The 26067-nt window shown below is 37.3% G+C and overlaps 2 protein-coding genes across 5 annotated transcripts in view; both read right to left on the bottom strand.

Annotated features, from left to right (window-relative positions):
* Positions 1–2186: 2186 nt before the first annotated feature.
* On the bottom strand, positions 2187–14116 carry LOC131335834 (surfeit locus protein 1). The gene is made up of 6 exons (XM_058371351.1): positions 13684–14116; positions 13433–13533; positions 9895–10133; positions 8886–9060; positions 8525–8808; positions 2187–2601 (listed from the first exon to the last, which is right to left on the bottom strand). Exons 1-6 carry the CDS (start codon positions 14093–14095, stop codon positions 2535–2537), a joined length of 1278 nt encoding a protein of 425 aa, XP_058227334.1. The 5' UTR covers positions 14096–14116; the 3' UTR covers positions 2187–2534.
* LOC131335835 (nifU-like protein 3, chloroplastic) overlaps positions 2365–26067 on the bottom strand; it is a 33520-nt gene continuing 9817 nt past the window's right edge. For 2 of the 4 annotated variants that reach the window (XM_058371352.1, XM_058371356.1), the window contains exons 4-5: positions 21063–21364; positions 19671–20108 (exon numbers count right to left, since the gene is read on the bottom strand). In XM_058371352.1, coding sequence (XP_058227335.1) covers positions 19917–20108; positions 21063–21364 — 494 coding nt within the window. In that variant the 3' untranslated portion in view covers positions 19671–19916. Of the gene's footprint in view, positions 2602–19025; positions 19467–19670; positions 20109–21062; positions 21365–26067 lie in introns of those variants that run through there. The other 2 variants (XM_058371355.1, XM_058371354.1) reach the window with 2 other exon arrangements.

The raw sequence follows: 26067 nt of genomic DNA, 5'->3' as shown, positions 1-26067 counted from the left end.
TGGGGGCTCATGTTGTAATTATTTGAAAATTTTAATAGGCTAATGGAGAAAATAAGAAGTTGTAAATAGTCGCCCCCTTAGTTTGGTCTTTCCAGAGACTTCAAAAAGGAAGTGGAAGTGAAAGCTTTCTTTCTTTGTAATTAGACCAATTATTGTCCGCATGTTTGTAGCAAATAAGAGCGGCCAATATGGTAATTAAGTGTACATGGGTAATTTGGTCATTTTTGTAATAGAGGGATAGTATGGTAATTTTAGTGTACATGGTATTATAGTCCTTTAAATTTACAGGGGTAATATGGTCATTTTAGTGTACATATGTATTTTAGTCATTTTTACTATATAGTATGTAATTGGGCTAATGAGAAAGTCGGTTTGCTTTAAAATAAATGGATTGGGTTTGGTATGGGTAATTAGACTCATAATTAAAGGAGAAAATGATTGCCAATGACGTGTTTTGATAATTAAAATCCGCCAAGAACATGTTGAGAACATTTGTTAATGCTGAAAATATTTTTGGCGGGTATTAATTATCAAAACATGTCATGAGCCGTCATTTTTCCAAATTAATGGGTATAAATGGGTCAATGATCCATTAGAGACCCAACCCACTTGCAACTTACCCATTTTGGCCCAAACCCACTCATTTACCACCCCTACTTGTAGACAATGGACAAATAAGTAGACATCTATTGCATGAGATGCTTGACAAGCAACATAACAAGCTCTGTAGTTTTACTGATTTTGACTCCTCTTTTTTTCCATTGAGGGGTGTTTGGACCAGCTTAACAAGCAACATAAACAAGCTATGTAGTTTTACTGATTTTGACTCTTCTTTTTTTCAATTGAGGGATTTTCGGACCAACTTATGTGTAACTCAACTATTTTTCTTTTCGGTCCAATCAAAGACAAGCCATGCAAGCTGCCGACCTTTTGAGTTGGAGGTAGTAGGGGAGGTTTGTGGTGTTATTAAAAGCCTATTATTCTTGGACTGACAGATACCCGTAGTTACATTTAATTATAATAATATGGACAACAAAGTACACATGTAAAGTATTGCCGAGGACCGACTTATTTTGCCAAAAAAAAAAACCTGGCTGCAGGATTCTTATAATCATCTGAATGCCGACTGTTTGGATGGCATTTTGAAAAAAAAAAATTCCCAACTCAAAAAATACTCATTACCCTTACTTTTAATCATTACTCTCATTTCTCTATCTACTTATTATCTCTATCTTCAATCATTATTCTCATTTCTATCTCTCTCCACTCATTTCTAATTATTACTTAATTTCTCTCTCCACTCGTTACCCCAAAAAACCAAACCCAAAAATTGTCCAATGGCCTAGCCGAGAAACAGACCACCAGCCCACCACTACCATCAACAAGAACTCTGCTACAGGTACAGCACTTGCTGCACAGCAGCCATGCACAGATCCGTTTTGCGCTCGTCTCGGGTCTCGCAAAGATGATCGGAGCCGCTCATTTTGTTCCAAATGCGTCGTTTATGGTCCCTGGAAAAAATCACCTCAATCCGATATCGGGAAGGGTGTTTACGAATCATTCAACTTTGCTTCAAAATTTAGAGTTGAATGATTCGTAAACACCCTTCCCGATATCGGATTGAGGTGATTTTTTCCAGGGACCATAAACGACGCATTTGGAACAAAATGAGCGGCTCCGATTATCTTTGTGAGACCCGAGACGAGCGCAAAACGGATCTGTGCATGGCTGCTGTGCAGCAAATGCTGTACCTGTAGCTTTTCTGCATCAACAATGGTAAGGAGAACTGAAATACTTTTTCACAACACCGGGTGCCTGGACAAGGGTGTACGTGTAATTCCACTAATCCCTGAGGGCTAGTGCCACTGTCCACCATAGCGGTGGCCGAACAACAATGACCAAAGAATTTATCCACTTACCGATATAGGACAATCACTCCCACAATGCAGTTTGTTGCCTCAGATAAATCACTTCTGCAAAAGAATACGGTATGTAACATGAACTGCTAACAAAGGTGGAAGGAAACATGAGAGACAACAATCCACCAAAGATTGTTTTACGGAAAATACTCCTGTGGACTGGCAAAAAAAGCCTTAAATAACAAGGATGAAAGAATAATCTGTGATACTATTTTTAGCCACTGCCATCCTAACTACAAATCAGCTCCAACGGTTAATCAGAATATAGCCTGGAAAACATTTCAGAGCTTCAACTAAGCCATGGCCAAGTGATAATTGGTACAAAGAACAGAACGAGTATCTGTCATTCGGATAATGGTTAATTGCCCGTTTAAAGGGTCTATCAGCTCCTTGTCAATGAATCAAAATCTCTCATATTACTCTAAGCCTGTGTTTGGCTCTTGGATTTGAAAGAGAACAAGTAATCTATCACACCATCCAGAAAAAGAGAAACATCCATATGTTCCCGTTAGGTTCTTACCCCACTACAAATTGCTCCAAAAATTCAAGGTTCCAATCAGAGCAAAGCGGAACGTAAATCAGTTACAATTTTGTGTCTCTGGCCATGAAAGTTTGCTATCTATTCTTTTTCGACATAAGTCTCTTGAAGGCCATGAATGTCACTGCAGCTGATAGAGAATACCTGCAAAGGAGTTAAATTGACATCTGTGAAAAGCTATATAAAGAATTCCTCATTTGCTCATTAAAAACTGCCACTAACTATGAAGCACCAATACTAGGACAGCGTAATTATTGGATATGGTACAATGCGGGTACAACGATACAGAAAAACATGAGTAAATCAAAAAATATATGAAACTTGTACAGCTGGGATACGTCTATAATTCGTATCTATAGTGATTAATACTTCTTTGCTCTAGTTAATGTCAAACCTCAAGCACTCATCTACCTTCTTATGTATGGTTTGATCCATTCTTCAAAAAGTTTAAACAAATGTGCCTAACTTGCACTAGAACTCATTTTCTATTTAAATTTGGTCGTGTGGTAATGACACTTTCAATGTTTTATTGGTATTTACCGATTAATCCTATCTCCATTTTCTTCATATTACATATGTAACTTCAAAGAGGAGCATGGTTTTCAGATGTTCCACCTACTCTTAGTTTCAACTTCACGTACTCAATTTTTTTTGGGGTATGTGTGTCTAGATACTTCGAATAAGTTCTTATGTATATAGAGATCTATTAAGGACAAACAAAAAATAAGAACTTAAAAGGGAACAAAATAGTTAGTTGTTAATATCAAGCGCCTAGTTCATCGCCAAACTAAAAAACAAAAAACAAACATGGCGTACTGATAGCGTACCCAAATACCAAAACATACCCGATATGTTTTGGGCGTATCGAGTACATACTTTTCCTTAAAAAAGTTCCAAGGCAATATCAAAATGATTAGTCCTAGATACTTAATTGTTCCAAGTCAATATCGAGTAAGGCGCTGGTACACCATGGGTACAGGATGGATACGTTGATGGGTACAGCTCCGGTCCGGTACGCCAGTTCTCTCTTCTTTTATATTTAATTTTTAAGTACCAGATACTTAATTGTTACTGTTAATAACTATTTTTTTCCCTCTCACTTTTTATTTCATAGTTTTATTTTTCTTTGGTCCAGTATGGGAAGTATAAGTTAAATGAGTGGGGGTGGGACATCCATGAATAAATAACGCCATATTTTTTCTGTAGCATGCCAGAAATATAAAAATATAGGCATACCCTAGCCATACCCATGCCCTAGATATTAGGTTTTTGTCATATTTCGTACCCACACCCTAGTTGTCCCCGTACCGAAGCTTCATTGGTCGTAGATACCAAAGAAGTATCGGACACGTCGCAAAAAGAGTGTCACACAAATGTCCAAAGTAAGATTCTTATTTATTACTTAGAGAACAAAAAAAAGAATATCGAACACGTGTCCGACACATGACATTACATTTTTCAGGTGCCAGTGCTCGGTGCTCCTACGGTGACATTTTTAAAGTACCCTTGCTTCTTAGGTTTCTAACCAAAAGTTCCATGTGTGTGTCATACCCACCGTTGGACTTTTCAAGTGCTTCACAATATCTGAGATCAAACAAAATTGAAACAAAATCTTATAACAAGCAATCCAAGGATGAGTTGTCCACAACTAATTATCTCATATGAAACGAATTTCATAAACTAAAATTGAGACAGTGGTGTTTCAAAATGAATGTCAAGTGTCAACTTTAGAGCTTCCAATCAATAAAGCAAAACTTAATCAATATCACGTGTGGCTGTGCAAAACAAATGACTTCAGATTTGAGCACCATAAATTTGGCAACATAGACGCTCCTAGACTCCTAGTTGAACACCAAGATATGGAAACACGAGACAAGATAGATGTTCCAATATCATCTCCTAACAGAAAAGATGAACACACTTGAATACCAAACTTAAGTATATGTTTTGTAAAATGACAGTTCAATATTGAATTGGTAAATCATTTTTCTTTAATTTGCTGGAAAAGAAATTTCAGGAAAATTGTTTTACCTACGTTATAAGGTGCAACCAATACCGAAAAATAAGGGATATATTTTACATTGCAGTAAACGGAGCCTAAATGTGTTCTCTTTATATCTACAACATAGATAAACTATTTTTCATTTTGAAAACAGAAAAATAATAAGACTAAAAGAGGCCAATGAGTAGTTGGTCCAATGGTATTGAGTTGACTCTGAAAAAGTTCCTGTTGACGATAGATGCTAGGGTGAGGCATGGGACTAATGGATAAAGATTACTTTTCCCACTAGACCCAGAAATAAAACCAAAAACAAAAGAAAAGCTAGCAAGCAAAGAAACAGAAGTCTCCGTTACTAATGCTAGAGGACAAAGTGAGAAAAAAATTCAAAAAATGGAATGAGCAAAAAAAAAAAAAAAAACCTAGGGCCAAGATTACGCCTTTAATTTGCCAAATTGAGAAACTAGTTTCTCAAAACCAAATTAGAGAGGTCAAATCCATATCACAAAACTGTCTTGATGAAGAAAGTAACTCAGTAAGTAGAAGCAGAAATCCAAAACCAATGCGTTAAAGAATAACAAACTCACTCAAAGTCAAAGGTTTCACTAATGAAGATCAAGAGATTGAGAATGCATTGACACCAACTAAATTAATATCTACTCTGAGTACTCTTTGTTGACTCAGAGCAGCAACATTGAATGAATAAATTTCTACTAACCCTAATGAGAACCAAAATGCAATTGCAAGAAACAGTGACGCTGAAAACCTAAAATAACTCGATTTTTGAATGCCAATGGTTTGTAACTAAATCAATTTACTTCTGTTCACTTGGAGCATCCATAGTGGAATAAGCAAAATAAAATGTTAATAAAGTTAGCAATGTTTGCTCAAAAAAGTGCTCACATTAGAATAACCAAACTTAACAACATCTTAGCAACTCATCAAATTTTGGCTTTTGAATAATCAAAACTAGCAACCTTTTACCAATAACCAAATTTAGTGATCCCACATTTTCTCAATCAAGTACACCCACTATTATACAAAAATCTTCTCTCAACAATTTTTTCAAAAAATAATTATAAAAAACTATTCTTACTGTTCTTTTCAGAAATTTTTTCTAAAAAAAAAAGAGGTCTTTATATGATCTTTTTTTTTTAATTTTTTTTAATAAAAACTGTTTCTTCAATTTTTTTTAAAAACTATTTTTTTACACATTTTTTTTCATAAACCATTTTTTTATCCAACTATTTTTAACTTAAACTGTTTTTTTCCTTCCAAAAACTGTTAAATAAATTGTGTTTGTTCAAGAACAAATATTTTTTTTATAAAAATTATTTTTAACATAAACTAATTTTTCAAAAGATTTACGTGAAAAGAAAGGAGAAAAGTTTGGAGAAAACTCAGGGAAGGAAGCAATGGACTCATTGGTTTTGATTATGAGCAAAAAATAACCAGTGTGAGACTTGACATTACTAACTTTAGCAACCTCTAAATGGATAATCAAAATCTGATGTGGCATGTTTTGATTATTCACTTTTGCTTATTCCACTGCGGATGCTCTTAGATGGAACACCATGTAAATACGACGACACTATGCAATGATTTTAGAGATGCAATGCAATCTCTCGCACTAAATGATGAGGAAAGAATTAGGATCTCCACAAGGCCTGTATCAGAATGAAAAACATAGGAAAGGCTCTTGAAGGAATGCAGGGTGCTAAACCACTCAAAACCAATGTGTTCGCTTTGGGTCTCTAGACCTAACCCTTTCTCTCTGCACACTGTCCCCAATTAGGCTTCTTCTTAATTATTACTCTCATTTCTCTATCTATCTCTCCCCACTCATTACCCCAAAAACCTCCTTCAAAACCCAAACCAAACAAACCCCTCAGAAAGGAATTAGAGCTACGGCCAAGTTTATGAAATAAACAACTCTCATATTTACAAGGAACAAGATCTTAAAATCCTTGTGATAGTTAAGCTTTGTTTGAGCACCAACTCTAAGCCCACCAGTACAGAAAACAAACCAGAAACCTCAAATACAGTTGATAAGTGTGGCTTTTAAGTGCATGAATAGTACTGCAATGGTATTCCACTACAGAGAGGTTACTACATGTGATTCTTAACCTTAGGAGTGTTACACTATTATTTCGACAACATGTCATGCAGAGACTATACATGTTTTAAGTGGAAGGTTTGATCTAGTTTTATTTTAGATTCCAGCACTGATAGCTACAGGTTCTAATATCTAAACACTGAGGCTGTAGTAAATGAAGCATGGCCTGACATGAAGTCATACTTTTCTGAAAATATATTAATATGATGCAATTTCATGTACTCTACTAGATAAAGGAAGAGCACCAATTCGTGTGGACCCCTATTTGAGGCTGGCTCACATTTTTATTTTCCATAATTAGACAAATCGAATCGTAAATTTCTTGAACTCTATCACATATCCTAAAATAACTGTGGGGGTAAAAGAGGAAAAACTCAACCATACTCACTCTATGTCTGTCTACAATTGGGGCCATTATGCTCTAATGTTCCAATCCACTTCCGAGGCAACAGGAACACCACACCACTAACACCCTGTTCTTCAATCTATGTTTGTTTTCATTCATTTCTCCCCAAATCTAATTTTTCCATCCCATATGTTACTGTTAATGGACAACTGTTCAACATTAAACTCCCAACAGAAACTACAGTTCCAAAGAAAATAAAACAGACAGATACAGAGAGAGAAGTATAGCTTTGGATCTACAAAGACAGGAACAGAGTGAAGACACTGTTCACTGCATTTGATTTCCAAATGACGTAGGGGAGCTCTTTCTGGCTTCGATGTCGTTTCCGAGCATCTTTCTGACAGCCTATAGTAATATATAAATACTAACGAATTTTTCAATTTGTCTATTCGACTAAAGGGGTTCTATCACTTCTAAGCGGCTTAGCAAGGTGGATTTTCGGGCAGTTACGGCAGTATTAGCAAAGAGGCATTCCATGATAGAGTCCTGAACATATCGGTCACTGGAGAACTACTGTGTTTCTGATGTTTGGTCTTCGATTTTCTGCCTACCAAGTTCCAATTTATTGCTTTTCCTCTGTAAGGGTGACACATCTTTCTTTTTTTAACTTCGATTTATAGAAGTATCTTGCATTCTTATTTCCTTTTGACTCACAGTGACACCAGCGATATATTTCTTAATTTTTTGTTTGTCTAAATATGTACCAATCTTATAATTCTCCACACACACATCGCATGCGCCATGACTTCTAGTCACTTTGAACACCGAAGTACCTCACTTATAGCATGACCCAAGGAAACCCATGGTGTCAAAGATTAACCTGAGAAATTCTTATAGGTTGACTGTCGACTCTTCGGCCATGTAGTTTGAAGTTTTTAAGTCTAGGAGATGGTAGTTTGTTTTCTTTTCTTTTCTTTCCTTAGTTATGTGCAAGTTGTGGCATACCTTAATGATCTTTTTCATACCCACACCCGTCAAAATATCAAAAAGGGTAAGAAGCAAACCTATAGGCCACAACATGGGTGAGTTTACCTCATGAACTAGAGGAAAACTGAAAGACAAGGTGGCAAAAATAATTGTAGCTTATGATAATATGTTAAGTGCTGATGGAGAACAAATCAGCACTAGACCGTCTATAAGCACAAAATCATCTATGCAAATTGTACATCATAAAACCTACACAATTTAGAAGGGCCTCTGCCAAATTTTCCAACCTTTCAAAACATTAACCAGTAATCTTAATTGTTTGACAATACTTAATTAATCCAGTAACTGCATCCCACGACATCTAGCTGGTGGATTTTATGAACATACAAGATTCAGGGTCTTAAACTTTCAGAAGCTTCAGAGATGTGTGACGACCTACTTAAAGATAAAATTAATTCGGTATCATGCCAGTCTCCTTTCATGCTTGGAGTAGTAATAAGCATAAACAAGACATCAAGCCATATGCCATGCCAGGAAAAAGATTAAATACCACAAAAAGGTACCTTTAAGCAATTGGATTTGGAGACAAAATTTACAGTAAATGAAACGAAATGCATACCATGTCAATGTATAGTTTAGGTGATCCTGTGGCATTACTGAACTTCGAATCAACATGTTGACATCCTTAGGAATAGGGTAAGGTCTGCTGGGATTCACGTTTTCATTGATGTCTTCGATGTAGATAGTATTCTCTGGAAGCCCACATGCACGGGCAATTGCAGGGACATCAACATAGAACCATTGGCCCGAGCTGGGATCATTCGCAGGGACAAATATACTGGGCTTCTCACTTCCACGAATTACACCGACAACTTCCACAGGTGTAACAGAAGCAATTTGCTCCTGTAGATTGCAAGGTATCACGTCAAATAGCACATACAAATAACTTTAGACAAAGCATAAACAATGGCAGTGACAACCTGTACAATATTTGGATTCTTGGACCAAAACCTCCACCAGGAATATTTCCCATTGTCTTGCGCAAAGGAGGGTGCTGTACTGGAGAGTCGTTTATCATCCTGTGAAACATCAACAGACTTGTCTCTCCAACTGCGTGGGACCCATCCTCTATTGACTAGAACAGGAAACTGCACACTGGAATACATTGTTAGATAAAAGAAGCACAAGATATGATCAATATACTCGTCAATAATCCGATGACACATAATTTTAGTGTTACCATAACTATAATTCAACAAAATCACCTGCAAAAAAAAAGAGCAAATACAGAACACTTTCTCTCAGACTTCACATACTACTCCGGGCACTAAAATACAAAAGAATGTTTCTGAACTCAACAACACGTCCATTGTGCAGCAATGTCCCCTGGAGATCAATTTATTGTTGACTATGCCAGCCCACCCAACCAGATAAGCTAGAAATTCTCAGTTGCTGAAAAAATCTTTCATGTACTTAAAAACCTATCAGTTCTACCTTAAAGGTATGCAAGAACCACCTTAATTACAGTATCAGAGTTTCAAGAATTGATCTAGAATGTCCAAAATAGTAAAACGTATCCGATATGTCAAACAAAATAGGATATGAATTTTCTAATTTCCGAATATGGTTAGGAAATATTCACAAGCATTCAACGAGTTTCGTTATCTGATAGGACTCGCACATATGACTCCTTTCTAGGAGTATTCGTGCTTCACATGTGAAAGACGAATGCATCAGCATAAGATAACTGAAGGGGAAATTTCTACGCTCTAATATCTCAAGACATGCTAGGATTTTTTGTTAAATTTTAAGCATTCTCTCCACAAAATCAAGTAAACACTGGGTCGTGTTATTTATACAGAATTGTGCTCTAGTCCAAAGATATTATGACAAGAAGCAAGGGCACTGGAAATAGAAGCACAAGAAGAAAACAGATTACGAGAGCCAGATACCCCAAGCTTTAATAAAAGTAGTTTTTCCCATCCTTACCTCTCTGGATTGCTGGGGATTGGCATGAGAGGAGTAATGACGTAGTAGCCATTCTCTGTTACACCTGAAATGCTCCTGGAGCGTGGGCCCACATAAATTGACTTCTTCTCAGCAAACAATCCTTTACATAACACCCTCCTAAACTCCAGAGCATCCAAGTTGTCACTTGAAGGAGCTAAGATGTTGCCACTAATTGGTCCCAAATCCATTCTTTTTTGCCTATATTCAAGCATTTCAATCTGTAGCCGAATAGACGAAGTTTAAACTACATATTCTAATTAATTACTAAGAAGGAAAAAATAGAAACTGAAGAAAAAATAACAAGCGAAAAGGAAGTTGGGAGAATAAGTAGAATGGTTTTTCATAAGATAAACCCCACTTGGTGGGACATAAGTAATTATAATGTTTTCTTAGCAGCCCATGGTTAGAAACCACCCATTGTCAAAATATAGAGAGGTTCGTCAAAGAACTCGAGTTGGTTTAGATCTCTAGCCTCTCAAACCAAGTTTTCTGCAACTTGCTATAGAATACATAGGCCGTTTATTTTCATCTCCCTCCGCGTGTTAACCATAGTTATCAAAGGTGAGAGTTGCACGTATGTTGTGGTGTAGGCGTGAGGCGTGAGGCAAGGTGCAGCCCTTGTTGAGGCGAGTCTATCAAGCCGAGATAGTGATAATGACATAGACAAGTAAATCAAAGTTAAATGTTGTCAGGAGCATAAATAATTAACAACTAAGTAGTTATAAACACTATGCATCGCAATTAACAAATTGCACTTAAGTTTATCTATGAACCCAGAATGCACAAAATGGGCGACTATGCGAGATATTTTTATACCTTCATTTGACATCTAATTAACCAATGTACCAGCAGTAGACATCTAATTAACCAATTTACCAGCAGTAAGTTATCATCCAGCAACATTCATCAAAAATAACTTAGAATGAAGAGTTGAGCATAGGGGGAAACAAAGACAGACCTTAATTGCACAAAGTTAAAGCGGTAGCGGGTGCAGGGAGAGAATATATTAAAGAATCTAAGGAACCAAAAGGTACTCTAATATTATTTGTTTGTTAGTTAGAGTATAGACGTTAACTAGTAAGGAAAATTCTAATCACAGACAAGTGGACCAAACCAAACTGAGCCTTGTGCCCCAATCAATTGGAGTCGGCTACATGAATCCTATTTTTTCATTGAGCTCTATCCAAGGCTACTTGTTCACTTAAATTTAGTAAGCCCAAATCCTTCTGTATCATGGCATCCAAAGACAATTTAGGTCTTCCTCTTCCCCTAGCCCTACTGCCCACTACTATCATGTCACTTTTCTTGACTACTGCGTCTGCAATTCTACAGTAAATATGTCCAAACCACCTTAAATCTATTTTCTATCACATTATCCTGTATAGGTACAACTCCAACCATCTCCCAAATATTTTTTATTCTAATTCTATCTCTCCTAGTCTTGCCACATATAATCCACCTCAACATCCTCATTTCAGCTACACTCATCTCTCCTAGTCTTCTTGTTAATATGTAAAAATGCATCGATATCGGTGAAGGTGTATAGATAGCTATGCAAGTGCATTAATATTTTTGAAAAATGCACTGAAATTCTAACCTTTTTGGCATTTTGTGTGTGCATTATCCACTGCCCAGAAGGCTGTGATTAGCAGAACCGATTTAATAATTAGTTCCAATTGCAAATGTTTTTTTTTTCCCCCCTTTTTGTAGATACTACCCCCTCCGTCCCAAATTTTGGTCCTCTACAGTTTTACATGCAATTTCAATGGCCTATACCTCTATATGTATATTGTTTAAAATATGCAATACGGAACTAGTTTGATAGATTTCAATTATTTCTATAAAACAATATTTTCAAAAACATAAAAAAATACATACATTGAGAGATATAGGCCATTGAAAATTGCACGTAAAACTGTAGATGACCAAGAATTTGGGACAGAGGGAGTATGTTATATTTTGTTTATATATTAGCTACTTGAGAAAATTTGAGTTAATTTTTTCCTAGTATATTATTGTTGCTTTATATTGTTTTGCTTCATACATCTTCTCTCATTTCTTTTAGGATTCATATGATTGAGACCTTATAACCTAGATGGGAACGAGCGCCATTCTAGATAGAAGCGAGTTTCCTCAGAGGTTTTAAGTTGGAAGAGTGGGCGCGAGGTTTTGGACAAGATTTGTCACCACAAAAGAAGGATCCAGCGACAGAGTCAAATATTGAAGAAGGGAGGAAAAAAAAGACCCAAATAAACAAATAAAAATAGAGTCAGCGCATAAATAGATACAAATCCAGCACCCAGGCAATACAAAACACCCCATTTACACCATCAATGACCGTCTCTGAAGAGCAAAGAAAAGAAGTTAAAAATTTTGAATTCAATAGAGAAGGGGATCAAGGCATTTCATTCCTCAGATTTGTTGTAGAAACTCTCTTGATCCCCCTTTCTGTTGAATCCAGAATATTTCAAACTTTTTTTCTTTGCTCTTCAGAGATGGTCATTGATGGTGAACGGTATGTTTCTTATGGCGTGGGCGCTGGATTTGTTATGTCAAAGGGCAACAAGTCAATACATCTAGATTTGTTATGTCTGTATATATATTCGTATGGACAAAAGTTCATCTAAACCTAGAAGTAAATAAGATCATATTAGTGTACGTCAATCTGTAAAAAGTACTCCCTCCGTCCCATTTTCTTTGGGCTTTTTTGATATTCGTGCCATTCTTAAAACTCTTTTATCTTCCGGTATGAATCTCCAAAAATAAGCAACATAGATCTTGTTTGATAATTATCGATTAGATCTATAATACAAAGTTTCAAAATTACGAAAAGTATTACAAATTGGGACTTTGGGAGATGTAAGAGTTTAAAAAACGGTGCAAATATCGAAAAAGACCAAAGAAAATGGGACGGAGGGAGTAATTTATTTGTATATATGTATATATCAATTTACCCAAACAGGTACTCTCTCACTTCAAGCAAAGACGGACAGGTTGTAAGAGGGTGAAAAAGACATCCACAGGCCATGTTGTTTCGAAAAAAGAGTATGCCTTGCTGGAAATGTGTAAAATGTGCAGAAGGCACACCTCTTAGCGAATGCCCCAGAGGCAAGGCGTAGTCTTTCGGAGGGTAACACACAAATTTGAGGGCCTTGAGGCTTTTTCCAATAGCTATGTGAATCTCGAGGAGAGACTCAACTTAGCCTTCAAAAACATTGCACAAAATGCAGTGTAAAGGAGAAGAGATAAATTGTTGCATCAAGAGACTTCCATGATACTCGTATGTTTTATGACGTGTACCCCACTTTCAATGACAATAACTCATCTCATAAAAGAATTGCAACGCAATGCATACACTCTCTGTGCTGTAAACATGTATTAGTATTTGTGCGTGCATGTGAGATACATGGATGGATATATGTGTATATGTATGTAAAGAGAGAGAGAGGGAGAGAGAGAGAGAGAGAGAGAGAGAGAGAGAGAGAGAGGGGTTCTGGGCAAAGAAATGGAGGCTAACCTTGTCTTGCCGTCTGAAGATTTGCCAAGTTCCAAGTCCAAAAGTGATACCACCAGGGACAAATAGTAGTAATTTCGACCATCTCGATCCTTTCTGTTTATCTGAAACACATCACACACACCAAACAAAAAAGATAGAAATCAAAATCGTCTCTCACATAAAAATCACAAGTCCCTTATTAATAGACATCATTTAGCAAAATAACTTATCAGGGACACCATGAAAAATCGCAGGAGAGACCCGAGACCGACCTTGAGGTTGAGAAGAGGATGCAGATGTCGAAGAAGCAGGCTCGGAGATGGCGGCGGCGGAGCTGGAAAAGGATGGAGGTAGGGGTGGGACACACTTCGCCTGAAATGAAGCAGCGGCGGCGGCAGATACGCATCCACGGCGGCTGAGGTTGTTGGCTAGGGCTTTGGAAATGGAAGCTGCGGTGGAGGCCATGTCGACGACGACGACTTTATAACATTTGCGGCCCGTTTGGATGCCGGAGTGGCGGAGTTGGAGGCCAGATTTGGAGCCGCCCGGATATGATCTCCTGGTCCCACTCGAATCCGGTGCTTGGGAGTGAAAATGGGAAGGGGGATTTGAGCCTCTCCCGGATTTGTTGCGGTGGGTTTTAGATCTGGAATTTAACCCCATACAATTCTCTTCTGAATGCATATTGAGTTTTAATCCCACACAATTCTCATCTTTTTTTTCCTGATCAGAGAGGGTTTGATCCAATGGGTGGGATGCCACCCCTTTGATACGTAGTTTTCTTTTTCTTCTTTCTCTTTTTTAATATTTTTTTCTCTCTATTAAAATTGAACTTTTTTTTTTATAGTATTCTACAATTTTCTCACAAATTAAATAAATAATTTTTAATGGTATGAAATGAGAGTCATATGAAAAAATAACTCCACAAAAAAAAGTTTAAACTTATAAGGTTTAAACATTTTAAAGATTTAATGAATTTAATTTATTTATTCTAATTATAATGAAATTAATCTAATTTGTCCATTAAAATAACAAACTGGGGGCAATTAAGTCATTTGATATCTTATCTCATCATATCCACCCTCCAAATTCTTCTTCTTAAGAAATCATTCAAACACCTCATTACAAATCCATCGTTCTTAAAAGGTGCGATCACCCTTCTTAACATATCACCCCTCATTACATATCCACTTTCAAATCCACCCTCGTTCTTTATCCACCCAAAATAAATCTTTCATCCAAACGGGCTTATGTGAGTTGTCACGGTATGAGCTCAACTGATGGGGAAACCAAACAGAGCTTTTGGGGGGTTTAGCCGTTTAGGGGTGGGCGTTCTTTGGGTCGGATTCTTCTTTATTGGGTAAATTACATTAAAGGTGAAACGGTTCCACCAACTAAAATAAGTAATACTTATTTTGTAAATTAAATGTGATTTATAGTGAGAGAATGACATGTCTCGTAAAACGGAAAATAAATACTTAAAAAATAAGAACATTAACGAAACGGAGCCAAACCTCCTTTGAGATTTGCGACAAATATACATTCAAAATAAACTCTGGCCTTTCTTATTCATGTAACTATTATGTATAATGAGAATCTATAGAAGTGGTTTGGATGATATTGGCAGGAGTTTTTTTTATCTTTTTGTCTCCTAAATTATGTACATTTTTTCTACTTAGTGCCTAAACTATCAATTTAATGATTCATCCCCTCAACTATCATACCATTGCCTACTTAGTTCAATAGATAACAAAAATTAGAAATTTGGACGGAAAATATCATGTAAAGCCCTGTTTGGACTATGTAAAGCAGATACTTGATTATGAGAGCCTTAGAGATAAAAATTAATTATGACTCTTTAGAATAAAATAATTAAATAAATAAAATATTCCCACCGGTTCAAACAAATTGAAAATTGAAGCACTTAATTTTTTTACAAGGTTCATATATTAGAATCTTATGTGACATTTTATAGATACTAATACATACATTATTTGTTTTTAAATGACAGAAATCTTTAGATAGAATTTAGACTGTTTCTATATTAAAAATATGGTTAAAAATTAAGCGATCTTATTTTCAATCAGTGTGAACCGGTGTGAAGATCTTATTTTTCTGATCATTTTATGCTAAAAGGTTATAGTTAATTTTTTTTTCTAGAGCTCTCATAATCAAGTATATGCTCTAAAAGGTTCCAAATAAAAAGCAGATATTTAATTATGATAGCCCTAGAGATAAGAATTAATCATGACTCATTAGAATAATATGATCAGAAAAATAATATCTTCGCATCTTTCCAAACAGATTGAAAATTCGAGCACTTAATTTTTTTAGAAGGTCTATATCCTCCTCGTATATATATCATCCTCTCCTATATATAAAGGAGCAGTTTTTGGGATTTCTATTTTTCAATTTGGGACGAATTTGCTGTTTGATTTCATCCATTTTACCAATTGCCCAGGGCATCCGTACATTTGGCTCGATTTTCCAATAATACCCCTCTCCGCCTCCGCCATCACCTCCGGCCCAAGACCACCCAAAACACCCACCTCTCCTCTCCTCATCCACGGCACCACCACCTTCCTCTCCCCACACCACCGAATTCCACCACCCGTCACCTCCTTCTCTCGGCCTCACCACCATCTCCTCCGTCCTTCGGCTCTCCACCGAACACCATCACCCCTTTCAGCCACCACCCCACCCGATGCCACCACTACTGCACCCACCTCGAAACCCCACCACCGCAACTCCCTCACTCCATCAGCGTTTAAAAAAAAAAAAAAAGAAGCCGCGTACAATGGGTTTCACACCCACGCCACAGCGGACCCGCCGGATGCTGCCTCGAGATTTCGGAACCACCACAGTGATCTACGGACACTTTGCAACACTTACCCGAGCTTAGAATCGCGTTTGAGGTAGTTTTCCGGAAACCCGAAACCTTAATCTGCATTTTAATGGAAATAGTACCCAAACTTAATTTTTGATGTAGATGGTGACCTGAATTTAATTTATTAATTAATGTTTAGTCCTATTTGTATTGAAAAGTTTTTGGCAGGCCCTGCATTGAATTGGATGGTTTAATTGTTGCGTAGATGAGAAGTTATGGTGGATTGTGGCATTGAAATTCATATGTAGGTAAAGAATTGTGCGATTAATAAATTTATCGGAATAATCGTAGTTTATGTAGTAATTATTTAATAATTAAATACGTAAGGATTTGGATTTAAAATATAAATGAGGAGATATTTATCGAAATAATCGTGGTTTTTGTTCATCCATTTTACGAGTAGGATTTGGCTACCGTACAGAATTGCTTTAGATGACCTTATTAGGCAATAGTTATTGCAGTAGAAAGATGGACTCAATGTTAGAGCTAGACCTGGGTAACAGGTCGGGTCAGGGTCGTGTTCGTGTCATGTCAGTCGAGTTCGTGTCACAAATCACCCAACCCGAACCCGACCCATTTAGAATTCGTGTTTCTTGAGTCGTGTCATTTTCGTGTTTCGTGTCAGAAATGCTCAACCCTAACCCGTTGACTTTGTATCCTGTTCGTGTCGTGTTATCGTGTCTGTTGCCCAACTCTATATAGAATCACAGATATACCATATATTATATATGTGTGTGTGTGTTCATGTTAATGGGTGACACAGATTAGTAACTGTGTTAGTTGTGTCAATTTCGTGTCTCACATGTTCAACCCGAACCCAAACCATTTAGAATTCGTGTTCTCGAGTCGTGTCATTCTCGTGTTTCATGTCAGAAATGTTCAACTCTAACCCGTTAATTTCGTGTCCGGTTCGTGTCGTGTTATCGTATCCGTTGCCCAGCTCTAGTTAGAGCACATGTGAAACACGTGACGAATTCGGGAAATATTTTTCCCAAGGGCTAATGTAAGGTATTACTTCTGATTTGGCCAACAAGAAAAAAAAATCACTTTGGAATTACTGCCTAGCAAATAAACATTTATGTTATCGCAATTGCGGTCCATCCATGGGTGAGCGGATTAGTTGGGGTATTGTATGCTATGTTGTTTGCCATGTTCTACTTCATTCCATCCCTTTCATTTACATGTTGAGTAATTCTTCATATTTTTTAGAATAGGTCTGATGAGGAAAAAAATTAAGATAATTTTTGGTGATAGGGCTCCATTGGATGGTACAAATGCTCGGCATAATAATAGTCCTAAAGAGCTCCTTTAGTACTAACTGATTTAGGGCTCGGCTTTGGAATGGTGGACATTAGATTGAAGTAGTTTTCTATGTGCAATGTTGGACACAGTTTTTTCCCTTCCCAAAAAGGGGTCTCCATTTTAAAAATTGGCCCCAAGAATAGACCCTTACTCAAGGATAGATAAAAGCATTGATTTTGAAAGATTGGTGTATTGGAAATCCTGTGAGGGTCAATTAAGAAATGGTAATAAGTTAGAGATAAATTAATGAATTTTTGGTGTAAAGATCGGTGAAGATATTAATTTTGCAAGTCATATTAAGGTTTGATGATTGTATTGTTTTACTCATAAATAGGGCACATGAAAATTGATTCTTTTGGAGCTGCAAACGCATCAATACTTCTCAGGACAAAGAGGAGATGAAGTACTTGCAAGAGTGGAAGGAGAGGTTTAATATGACTACTGCTATTTATGACTACTGCGAGCTTTACTGGTGTTATGCTCCTTCAGCGTCTGTAAATAAACTACCCTCTATGTGGTCTGTATGTAAATCATCTAATGCTTTTGCTACTTTGATAAATCTATGTAATATATCTTCCTAGCTATTTTTCATACTCTTCTATTGCTTCCGGCTCTAAAATTACAAACAAGACATATCTAACCTATATCAAAACTTGTTCCATTCGACGAGCATTCGTTCGTGCTGTGCACGAATGTGAACATAGTATACTAAAAAATATGATTAAAAAATTAAGTACTCCAACTTTCAATCTGTTGGAACCGGTGCGAAGATCTTATTTTTCTGATTATTTTATCCTAAAAGGTCATAATTATTTTTTATCTTTAAGGCCCTCATAATCAAGTATCTGCTCTACATGGTCCCAAATAAGCCTTACATGACATTTTCCGTCCAAATTTCTAACTTCCGTTATCTATTGGATTAAGTAGATAACGGTATGATAGTTGAGGGGATGAAATCATCAAATTAATAATTTATGGATTAAGTAGAGAAAATGTGCATAGTTTGGGGGATAAAAAAGAAAAAAACTCTATTTGCAAAATAGATGTTGCAGGACTATTTTATAGTCAAAGACTCAAAATCCAAAAATCACCACTGAAAATAGCTTTTTAAATTCTGTATTCTCCAGTTTGTTTTTCATAAGGCATTTCAGAAGGCATTTTCAAATCAACTCCCAAAATGCCAAAAAATAACTAAAAGACAAAAATATCAAAATTTTATGCCTTTTTATTAATTTTTTTATAGGTCTCCGAAATTCATGGATTTTTTTTCTCTTGCTGATAGACAAGTAATGAATTTCAACCAACTGCTAATTTTTTCTTGAGAAGAAATAATGTTTTCTTGAAAAACGTTGAGATTTTTCTATATTTAAAAAACAAAAGTCAAACCATTTGTTGGAGTTAGAACTCAAGGGTTTGTACAGTAACCTTTTTATTCCTTTTTTTTTTGGATTCTTAAATTGTAAAAGAAAAAAATATACAAACAGAATAGAACGGAATATCTTAAGTAAACATATTCACTGTTGTTGATTTAAGACAACAGAAAATAAATAAAAATGGGGAAAAAAATCAGCAGCATGCATTATCTTAAATGGGCGACAGGTTTTCCAAAGATACATACTTCTGAAAGAAATTTTGTAAGATGTAAAAGTATTTGCTCCATCTTTCATGAGAGATTATCATGTGCCCCTTGGCAATGCCCCTTCTCGACCTCACATTTCTAACAACTTGATTTTCCAAAACCGCCAACATTGTCCCCATTCCAAAGAAAGAGACTATGCCATTTGACTGATTCAAGTTCAGTACGGCTCATACCCATCTCATTTTCCCCTCTGCTTCAAAGTCAAAAAGCCCGATCATCTAGCCTCTCTTGCCACAAGAAGGAAAATCAAGGAAGGAAGGGGAGATACGATTATTACATGAATTACTGGAAAGAGTTCATACGATCCAAATAATAGTAGTAAAAGGGCAGAAAAACTTAAATCCTGAAAATTTTCTATCGCAACAATGGCGTAGGTGTTTGGACAGGCCATTGCCAACCTCCCTAGGGAAAATGAATTACACCCCATAAGGTTTGGCTTGAAATAAGAATTAGTTATTGTACAATTTTGGGTGTCTTCAATAATTTATTTCTCCTACTCCTAGGAGATTACATGTTGCTCAAATGAAAGAGTAAATTTGCGTTTCTCAAACGAAAGAGTAATTTTACCTTTAAAAGGCTTTAATACATGGTGCTCTCAAGTGCTCTCAAGAGAAGATAAATGTGAGTTTTCCTTTTCATATCATCTGTACCTTAATTAACATGTCGCAATCATTCCATTAATCTATCAACTGGACAGCTGCAATGGAAGATATCTTATCTCTCAACTTCTGTGTTACAGCGACTCGTACCGTCATAACACCAGCTGCCGGACCACTTAGCCGGACTTTGACAACGTAATCGTTGATTTGAACAAGCTCGAGTACTCCACCGCCAGTGCCAACAAGGTATGGTCTTATCTCTGAGAGAAGCTGAAAGATGAGCAAACTCGAGACCTCAGTAACAAAATAACTTTTCTTCTTCATTACTACTACAGGTGAGATTATTTTTTCCCAAGGTGGGGGCCATGTATGGAGCAAACTCACTATAGGGTGTAATGAGTAATTGCAGCTGTCTCCCAGCAATCAACGGTCCAGAAACTCTTCCCTAGAAGAGCTTCTTTCTTGAGAATTAAGGAAGAGTATATATATATAATGAAAAGAAGGTAATTTCAAGCTCAAATATAATAAAAATGAAAAATAAATTTTTAATTTTTTTTGCACCGTTTAAAAGATCTCAATGAGATCTATCAAACAAAATCCATATTGGTAGAAAAATTATTTGCGTAACACATGATTTTTTAGTTTGAAATTACCTTTCTTTTCTAAAAGTTCCTTTTTTTAGAAACTGGAACGGGCCCAATCCGGTTCTTTTGGGATTTGTGAGGACACAATCTTAATTCCAGCTCCTGAACACATACCTCTAGGTCGAAACTAGGTGAAGGCACAACTATGGGTATCTAGTATTGAAAACTGTTGCTTGTACAGCCATATGAACTACATACCATATCCATAGGAGACATTTGCAAAATTACATCAAAGAATCGGAAGCAACGGATGCATTTGTAGATTGTGAAAGTTTAGATGGACTATAAGTCTATAACAGACTTTCATGTAACTCAGGTAACGCATCATCAACTGGCCAATTACGGTTTTGACACGTTTCGGAAAACATTTACTGGGTGTCACAAAGCGAATTATTGCAAAAATAAAAGCGCTAAACTTAAATGAATAAACATTTATATGCCAGTTCCTTTTATCTTTATCAATATTGAAGCTTAAAAGACTCATAAAACCTACTATCGAAGCATAAAATTCAACTCTCCATTAAAAGGAATAAGCAATTTAGTACGACAGAGATAGATAGGAGAGGTTTATGGGTCCAACCTTTTCGACATTCTCCTCATTCAGCTCAAGGCCAGTCTCGGCGTCCAAAATTTGCTCCACTTCTTGAATTTCTGGGATCTTATCTCGGAGCCGAGTTTCGATTCCCATTTTGAGTGTCATAGTTGAACTTGGACAAGAACCACATGCTCCTTGCAGCTTTAGTACCACAACAAGACCATCAATTTCATGCAGAGCCACATTCCCTCCATCCGCCAATAGGCTCGGTCGCACTTCATCCAACACCTTCTCAACATTCTCCTCAGTCAGTGGGAGGACACATGTTGGTGAAAACACACGACCACCTTCACACCAGAATTATGTATACTAAAAACCACAAAGTTAATAAATCGCAATTATAAAGCTCAGTTTTTGGCTGCAAAATGAAAAGGAGAAAATTGGAAGGCTATAAAGTTCCAAACGTATTCAATTCTTTTGGAAACTACACAATCCACAATTTCGGACAAGTTATCAAGTATGTCTGATCCATCATGTGGTCATGACTGCCAAGTATTAGGGGTGCACACATGATTATTTCGCCTAGAAAGAAAAAGGACATATAAGTGAGGGTCAGCCACTACATTACTAATGGGAGGGCACACCACATGTCCCACTGGACCTATTGGACTCGATATAATATCCCATGACACAATTATCGATAACTCATGAAATATGTTAAAGATCATTACCCACTCTTGAATTTTTGGAAGTCTACAGACTGTCACCAGAAACTTTGGAGCATTTAAGGAAACCTCTGGACTTCGTTAAAATCTTCGGGACCCAGAAACTACTAGACTTTGCTAGAATCTTTTGCACTCCTTCAAAAATGTTCTGGACTGCGCTAGAGAGGCCTCATCACCGAAACTAGAAACTATCTAGTGTAAGTGTGATACTCCAATTAAGGTGTCCAAACTCCAAAGTGCCAGAGAGTTGGGTATTTTAGAGAAGTGCTCTGTGAGTCTTATCCTTTACGAGTAATAGTTAGTGTGTGGTTGAAAAACATTTGGATTTTGGGGAAAAACATTTGGATTTTGGGGAACAAAATTAAGGTTTGGTTTCATATATTTTGAATATACTTCTTTATCTTGCTGGCAATAAGCTAAGAACTATATACAACAAACCTATGCAGAATGGACACTTCGCCGGAGGTCAAGTACCAGTGCTGGATACTTGACAGACACTGACACTCTCCGTCTTTGTACACGTGTTCAACTTTTTCCATTGGACACTCCAGGGACACTATAGAACACACTAGAACACTTTCATGAAACTGTACGGATGCTCGTGCGAGGCTTCTTTTCGTGTGATAGATGAGGCCTGAATAAACGTAACAACACACTTATGAGGGACATACGTTTTTCATCAAAATACTTTAGTGAATTATGCACTAATAACCATGAAAAATGGGCTATATGGTATTTTGGTTGCTTTTGGCTTGTTTATCCATATAACAATTAACACACATAGTTTCAAATCTTGGAAGTTTAATGCTTGATTATCAACTTCCTTTTCGGTGTGATAATTTCTAGGAACCTAAGGTTGTGCAGAAAACACGAGAAAGTAAAAACATAATTGTGCGTTTTTTAAACGTGGAAAGAGGCAAAAAGAACGTCGACGAAGCTGTACGCCTACGAAGGTGATCAATTTCCAGCCCTTTTTTTCAATGGAGATCTTTGTTTCTTAGTTTACCTCTGCTTCTGTTCTGGTATGATGGATCTAGGTGATCAATTTCCAGTTTTACGTTCTTCTTCTTTGGTTAAAAACCCTAAAAATGGGAAAAACTTTCAAAACTCTAACTCATCGTCCGTGATGAATGTATTGCCTGTGCTCCCCACTACGGCTGATGCTGGGGTTCTTCCGCCTGTGTTTACTAGTTCGTGCCCCAATTCTGTCTGCGATGGATCTGAACCCTAATTTTGCTCTTTCTGACTCTATGAAAGTTTGTTCTGGCTCAGTGCTGGTTAATTCTTCGAGTTCTAAACCTAAATTGCTAGATTGCCTTGAAATGGTTACGGTTCCTATTAATGGTGAAACTTCTATGGCCAACCAGCTTGATGATCTAAGTAAGGAAAATGCTATGTTACGTAAGGTTTTGGCTGAGAAATCTGTGCCTACTCCTTCTCCAAGGGGAGCTTGGAAGGATAAGGTAGGAGAAAGCTCTGTGGGTCAGGTTAATTTGGAGTTTATTCCTCCACAGGTGATTAATGATCGAATTGTGGTATCTCCCCCTGCTGAGGTTGAGGAACAGGGGCTGGGTCGATGGAAGAATTGCCTGGTGGGTCATTTTTTGGATAAGAAAGTTCCATTTCAGATGGTGCGAAGTATTATAATGAAAATCTGGGACAAGTTTGGTATAAGTGATGTCCTTGCTAATGATTCTGGCTTCTTTTTCTTCGTTTTCTCACATGATGGAGATCTGTTTAAAGTGTTAGAAGCTGGTCCCTGGCTTATTGGTGGTAAACTGCTAGTTCTTAAGAAGTGGCAACCTCACATGGCATTGATAAAGGAGCAGCTTCAATCTGTCCCAATTTGGGTCCAATTCTATAATGTTTCTTTTGAGTACTGGACTGCACGTGGGCTTAGCTATATTGCTAGTTCTGTTGGTAAGCCTCTCTATTGTGATGAGATGACTACTAAATGCAAACGAATGAACTTTGCCAAAGTTTGTGTGGAGGTCAATTTAGACTCTTCTTTTCCTGAGTCTGTTGATCTTCACTGTCCTAATGGAGATACTGTGATTGTGAATATCAAATATCCTTGGTACCCTCTTAAGTGCATGGGTTGTAGGATTTTTGGACATTCGGATGCTCACTTTCTTGCTAAGCCTAAGTCTATTCCAGTGGTTGTTCCTCAAGTTGTCGGGACTTCTGTTCAAGCTGTAACTGGGGGGCTGGTCTCTTCTGATTTGGATTTATCTTTTGGATCTCTTGGTGGTATTAAGCCTGGTGTTGCTACTAGTCCCCTTAGGGAGGGTAGCTCTGCGGACTTGGGAAGCTCTCTTGGGTTTCCTAAGCCTGTTTCAGATTCTAACTTTGTACAGGTTTCAACTCAAACCCCTTCTAGGATTCTGATTTGTGACAATGCTGCTATAGAGACGGTGGTAAATCACTATACTAAGGAATCCGAATTGGTGCATACCAACTCTGAGAAGCACACCTTGGTGGATTCTTTATTTCCTTCTGAGCTTGACTTAAAGGATATTGGTTTTGTTTCCAACCCTGTTGTAGATAATGCTCTTACTGGTAACAGATTTTCTCCTTTAGCTGTTAAGGAGACTGAAAAGGCTGATGAATGCTCTGATCCTGTTGCTTTTTCATCAGCTGCTCTGTCTGAGGAGGTTGGTGAGCTTGTTTCTGGAACTTCTGTTCTGTCCATAGGTAAAGTTGATGAACCCCCTGTGCTTCAAGTCGTGAAGGGCAGGAATAGGGGGAAAGGAGCAGGAAGGAAGCCTAAACTTCCTCAATGACTAAAATTGGAGTTTGGAATATAAGGGGCCTCAATAACCCCTTAAAGCAAAAGGAGGTACTTTCCTTTATCAGAGTTAATTGTCTTTCTTTGTTTGGTATTGTTGAAGCAAAGATTAGGCCTGAAAATATGGCTTGTTCTACTACTAGATGTTTTCCTACTGGTTGGCAGTTTGTTCATAATTTGGTGAGTTTTCCTGTGGCCCGTATTATTGTGGGTTGGGACCCTTTGCTGCTTTCTGTGTCTCTACTTTCTTGCTCTGATCAGTTGATTACCTTGTCTTCCTGCCCATAAGAGTTTTTTTGTTACTGTGGTTTATGGTCTGAACTTGGCTAGAGAAAGATTTAGTTTGTGGACTGATCTGAGATCCTTGTTCCCCGTGATTGGTTCTTCTGCCTGGACTCTTCTGGGAGATTTTAATGTTGTTCGTAGGCCTTCTGAGAGGATGGTGGGTTTTGATATGTCTGTGGCTTCTGATTTTAACAGTTGTTTAGAGGATCTTAATATGCAAGATATGTTTACTAAAGGGTACTGGTACACCTGGACCAATAAACAATGGGGTGCTGGGTCTAATAAAAGCAGGCTTGACAGGGTTTTGGTGAATGATAACTGGTTAGACCTCTTTAGGGATACTGAGGTGGTTGGCCATGCCCCTGGGGTATCAGACTACTGTGCCCTTGTTCTTTCTTTTGTGCATAAGCGCTTTTAAAGCTATTCCGTTTCATTTTTATAATTTTTGGATGAACAATGGGGGTTTCAAGGAATTGCTTGCTCTTTCTTGGCATACTGAAGTTGTTGGTAACCCTAAGGATAGGCTTAGTTTTAAACTTAAGGGTCTTAAGCCTTTGCTAAAAGTTTTCCATAAGGAACATTACAGTAACCTTAGCGGGAGGGTTATGAAGGCTAGAGAAAATTTGGCAAAAATTCAAGACTTGTGCTTTAAAAATCCTGCAGACCTCTTCTTGCATGACTTGGAGAAGGACTTGGTTCAGCAGTTCCACTCTTTAAGCCATGCAGAGGAGTCTTATAAGAGGCAGAAATCTAGAGTACACTGGTTAGCTTTGGGGGATAAAAATACAAAAAATTTCCACCAAAAGATGGCTGCTCATAGAATGAGGAATACCATTCTTAGTTTGGTAAATAGTGAAGGGATTAGATTGGAAATTCCTGCTGCAATTGAAGGAGAGATTCTTGGATATTATCAGGGGCTGTTGGGGACAGAATTTACTCATAGAAGGGATGCCACTGCGGCCTTATCTGCTGCAATTCATTCCAAAGTGCCTCAGGAGTTATATGAGGGGCTTAGTGGGTCTGTTTCTGAAATTGAAGTCTGGAATGCTTTAAAGTCTATTCATAGGGATAGAGCTCCTGGTCCGGATGGCTTTAATTCAGCTTTTTTCCTTGATAACTGGGATGTTGTTAAAGACGACTTTATTGCTGGAGTGTTGTCTTTTTTTGCTCCTGGATCCATGCCTAGAGGATGGAATTCTACTGCAGTAGCATTGGTTCCTAAGATTCCTGCTCCAAACTCCATTAAGGATTA

This window comes from Rhododendron vialii, chromosome 8a, assembly GCF_030253575.1.
Source record: "Rhododendron vialii isolate Sample 1 chromosome 8a, ASM3025357v1".
Taxonomy (NCBI): domain Eukaryota; kingdom Viridiplantae; phylum Streptophyta; class Magnoliopsida; order Ericales; family Ericaceae; genus Rhododendron; species Rhododendron vialii.
Note: the sequence above shows the minus strand (reverse complement) of the source record. Positions and strands in the feature narration are given on the sequence as shown.

Coding starts and splice junctions, on each gene's coding strand:
- LOC131335834 (XM_058371351.1), bottom strand. CDS start 14,095: ATGCATTCAGAAGAGAATTGTATGGGGTTAAATTCCAGATCTAAAACC. Junction 9,061..9,894: donor ATCCCCAGCAATCCAGAGAG/GTAAGGATGGGA, acceptor AATGTATTCCAG/TGTGCAGTTTCCTGTTCTAG. Junction 2,602..8,524: donor CTAAACTATACATTGACATG/GTATGCATTTCG, acceptor ACTCCTTTGCAG/GTATTCTCTATCAGCTGCAG.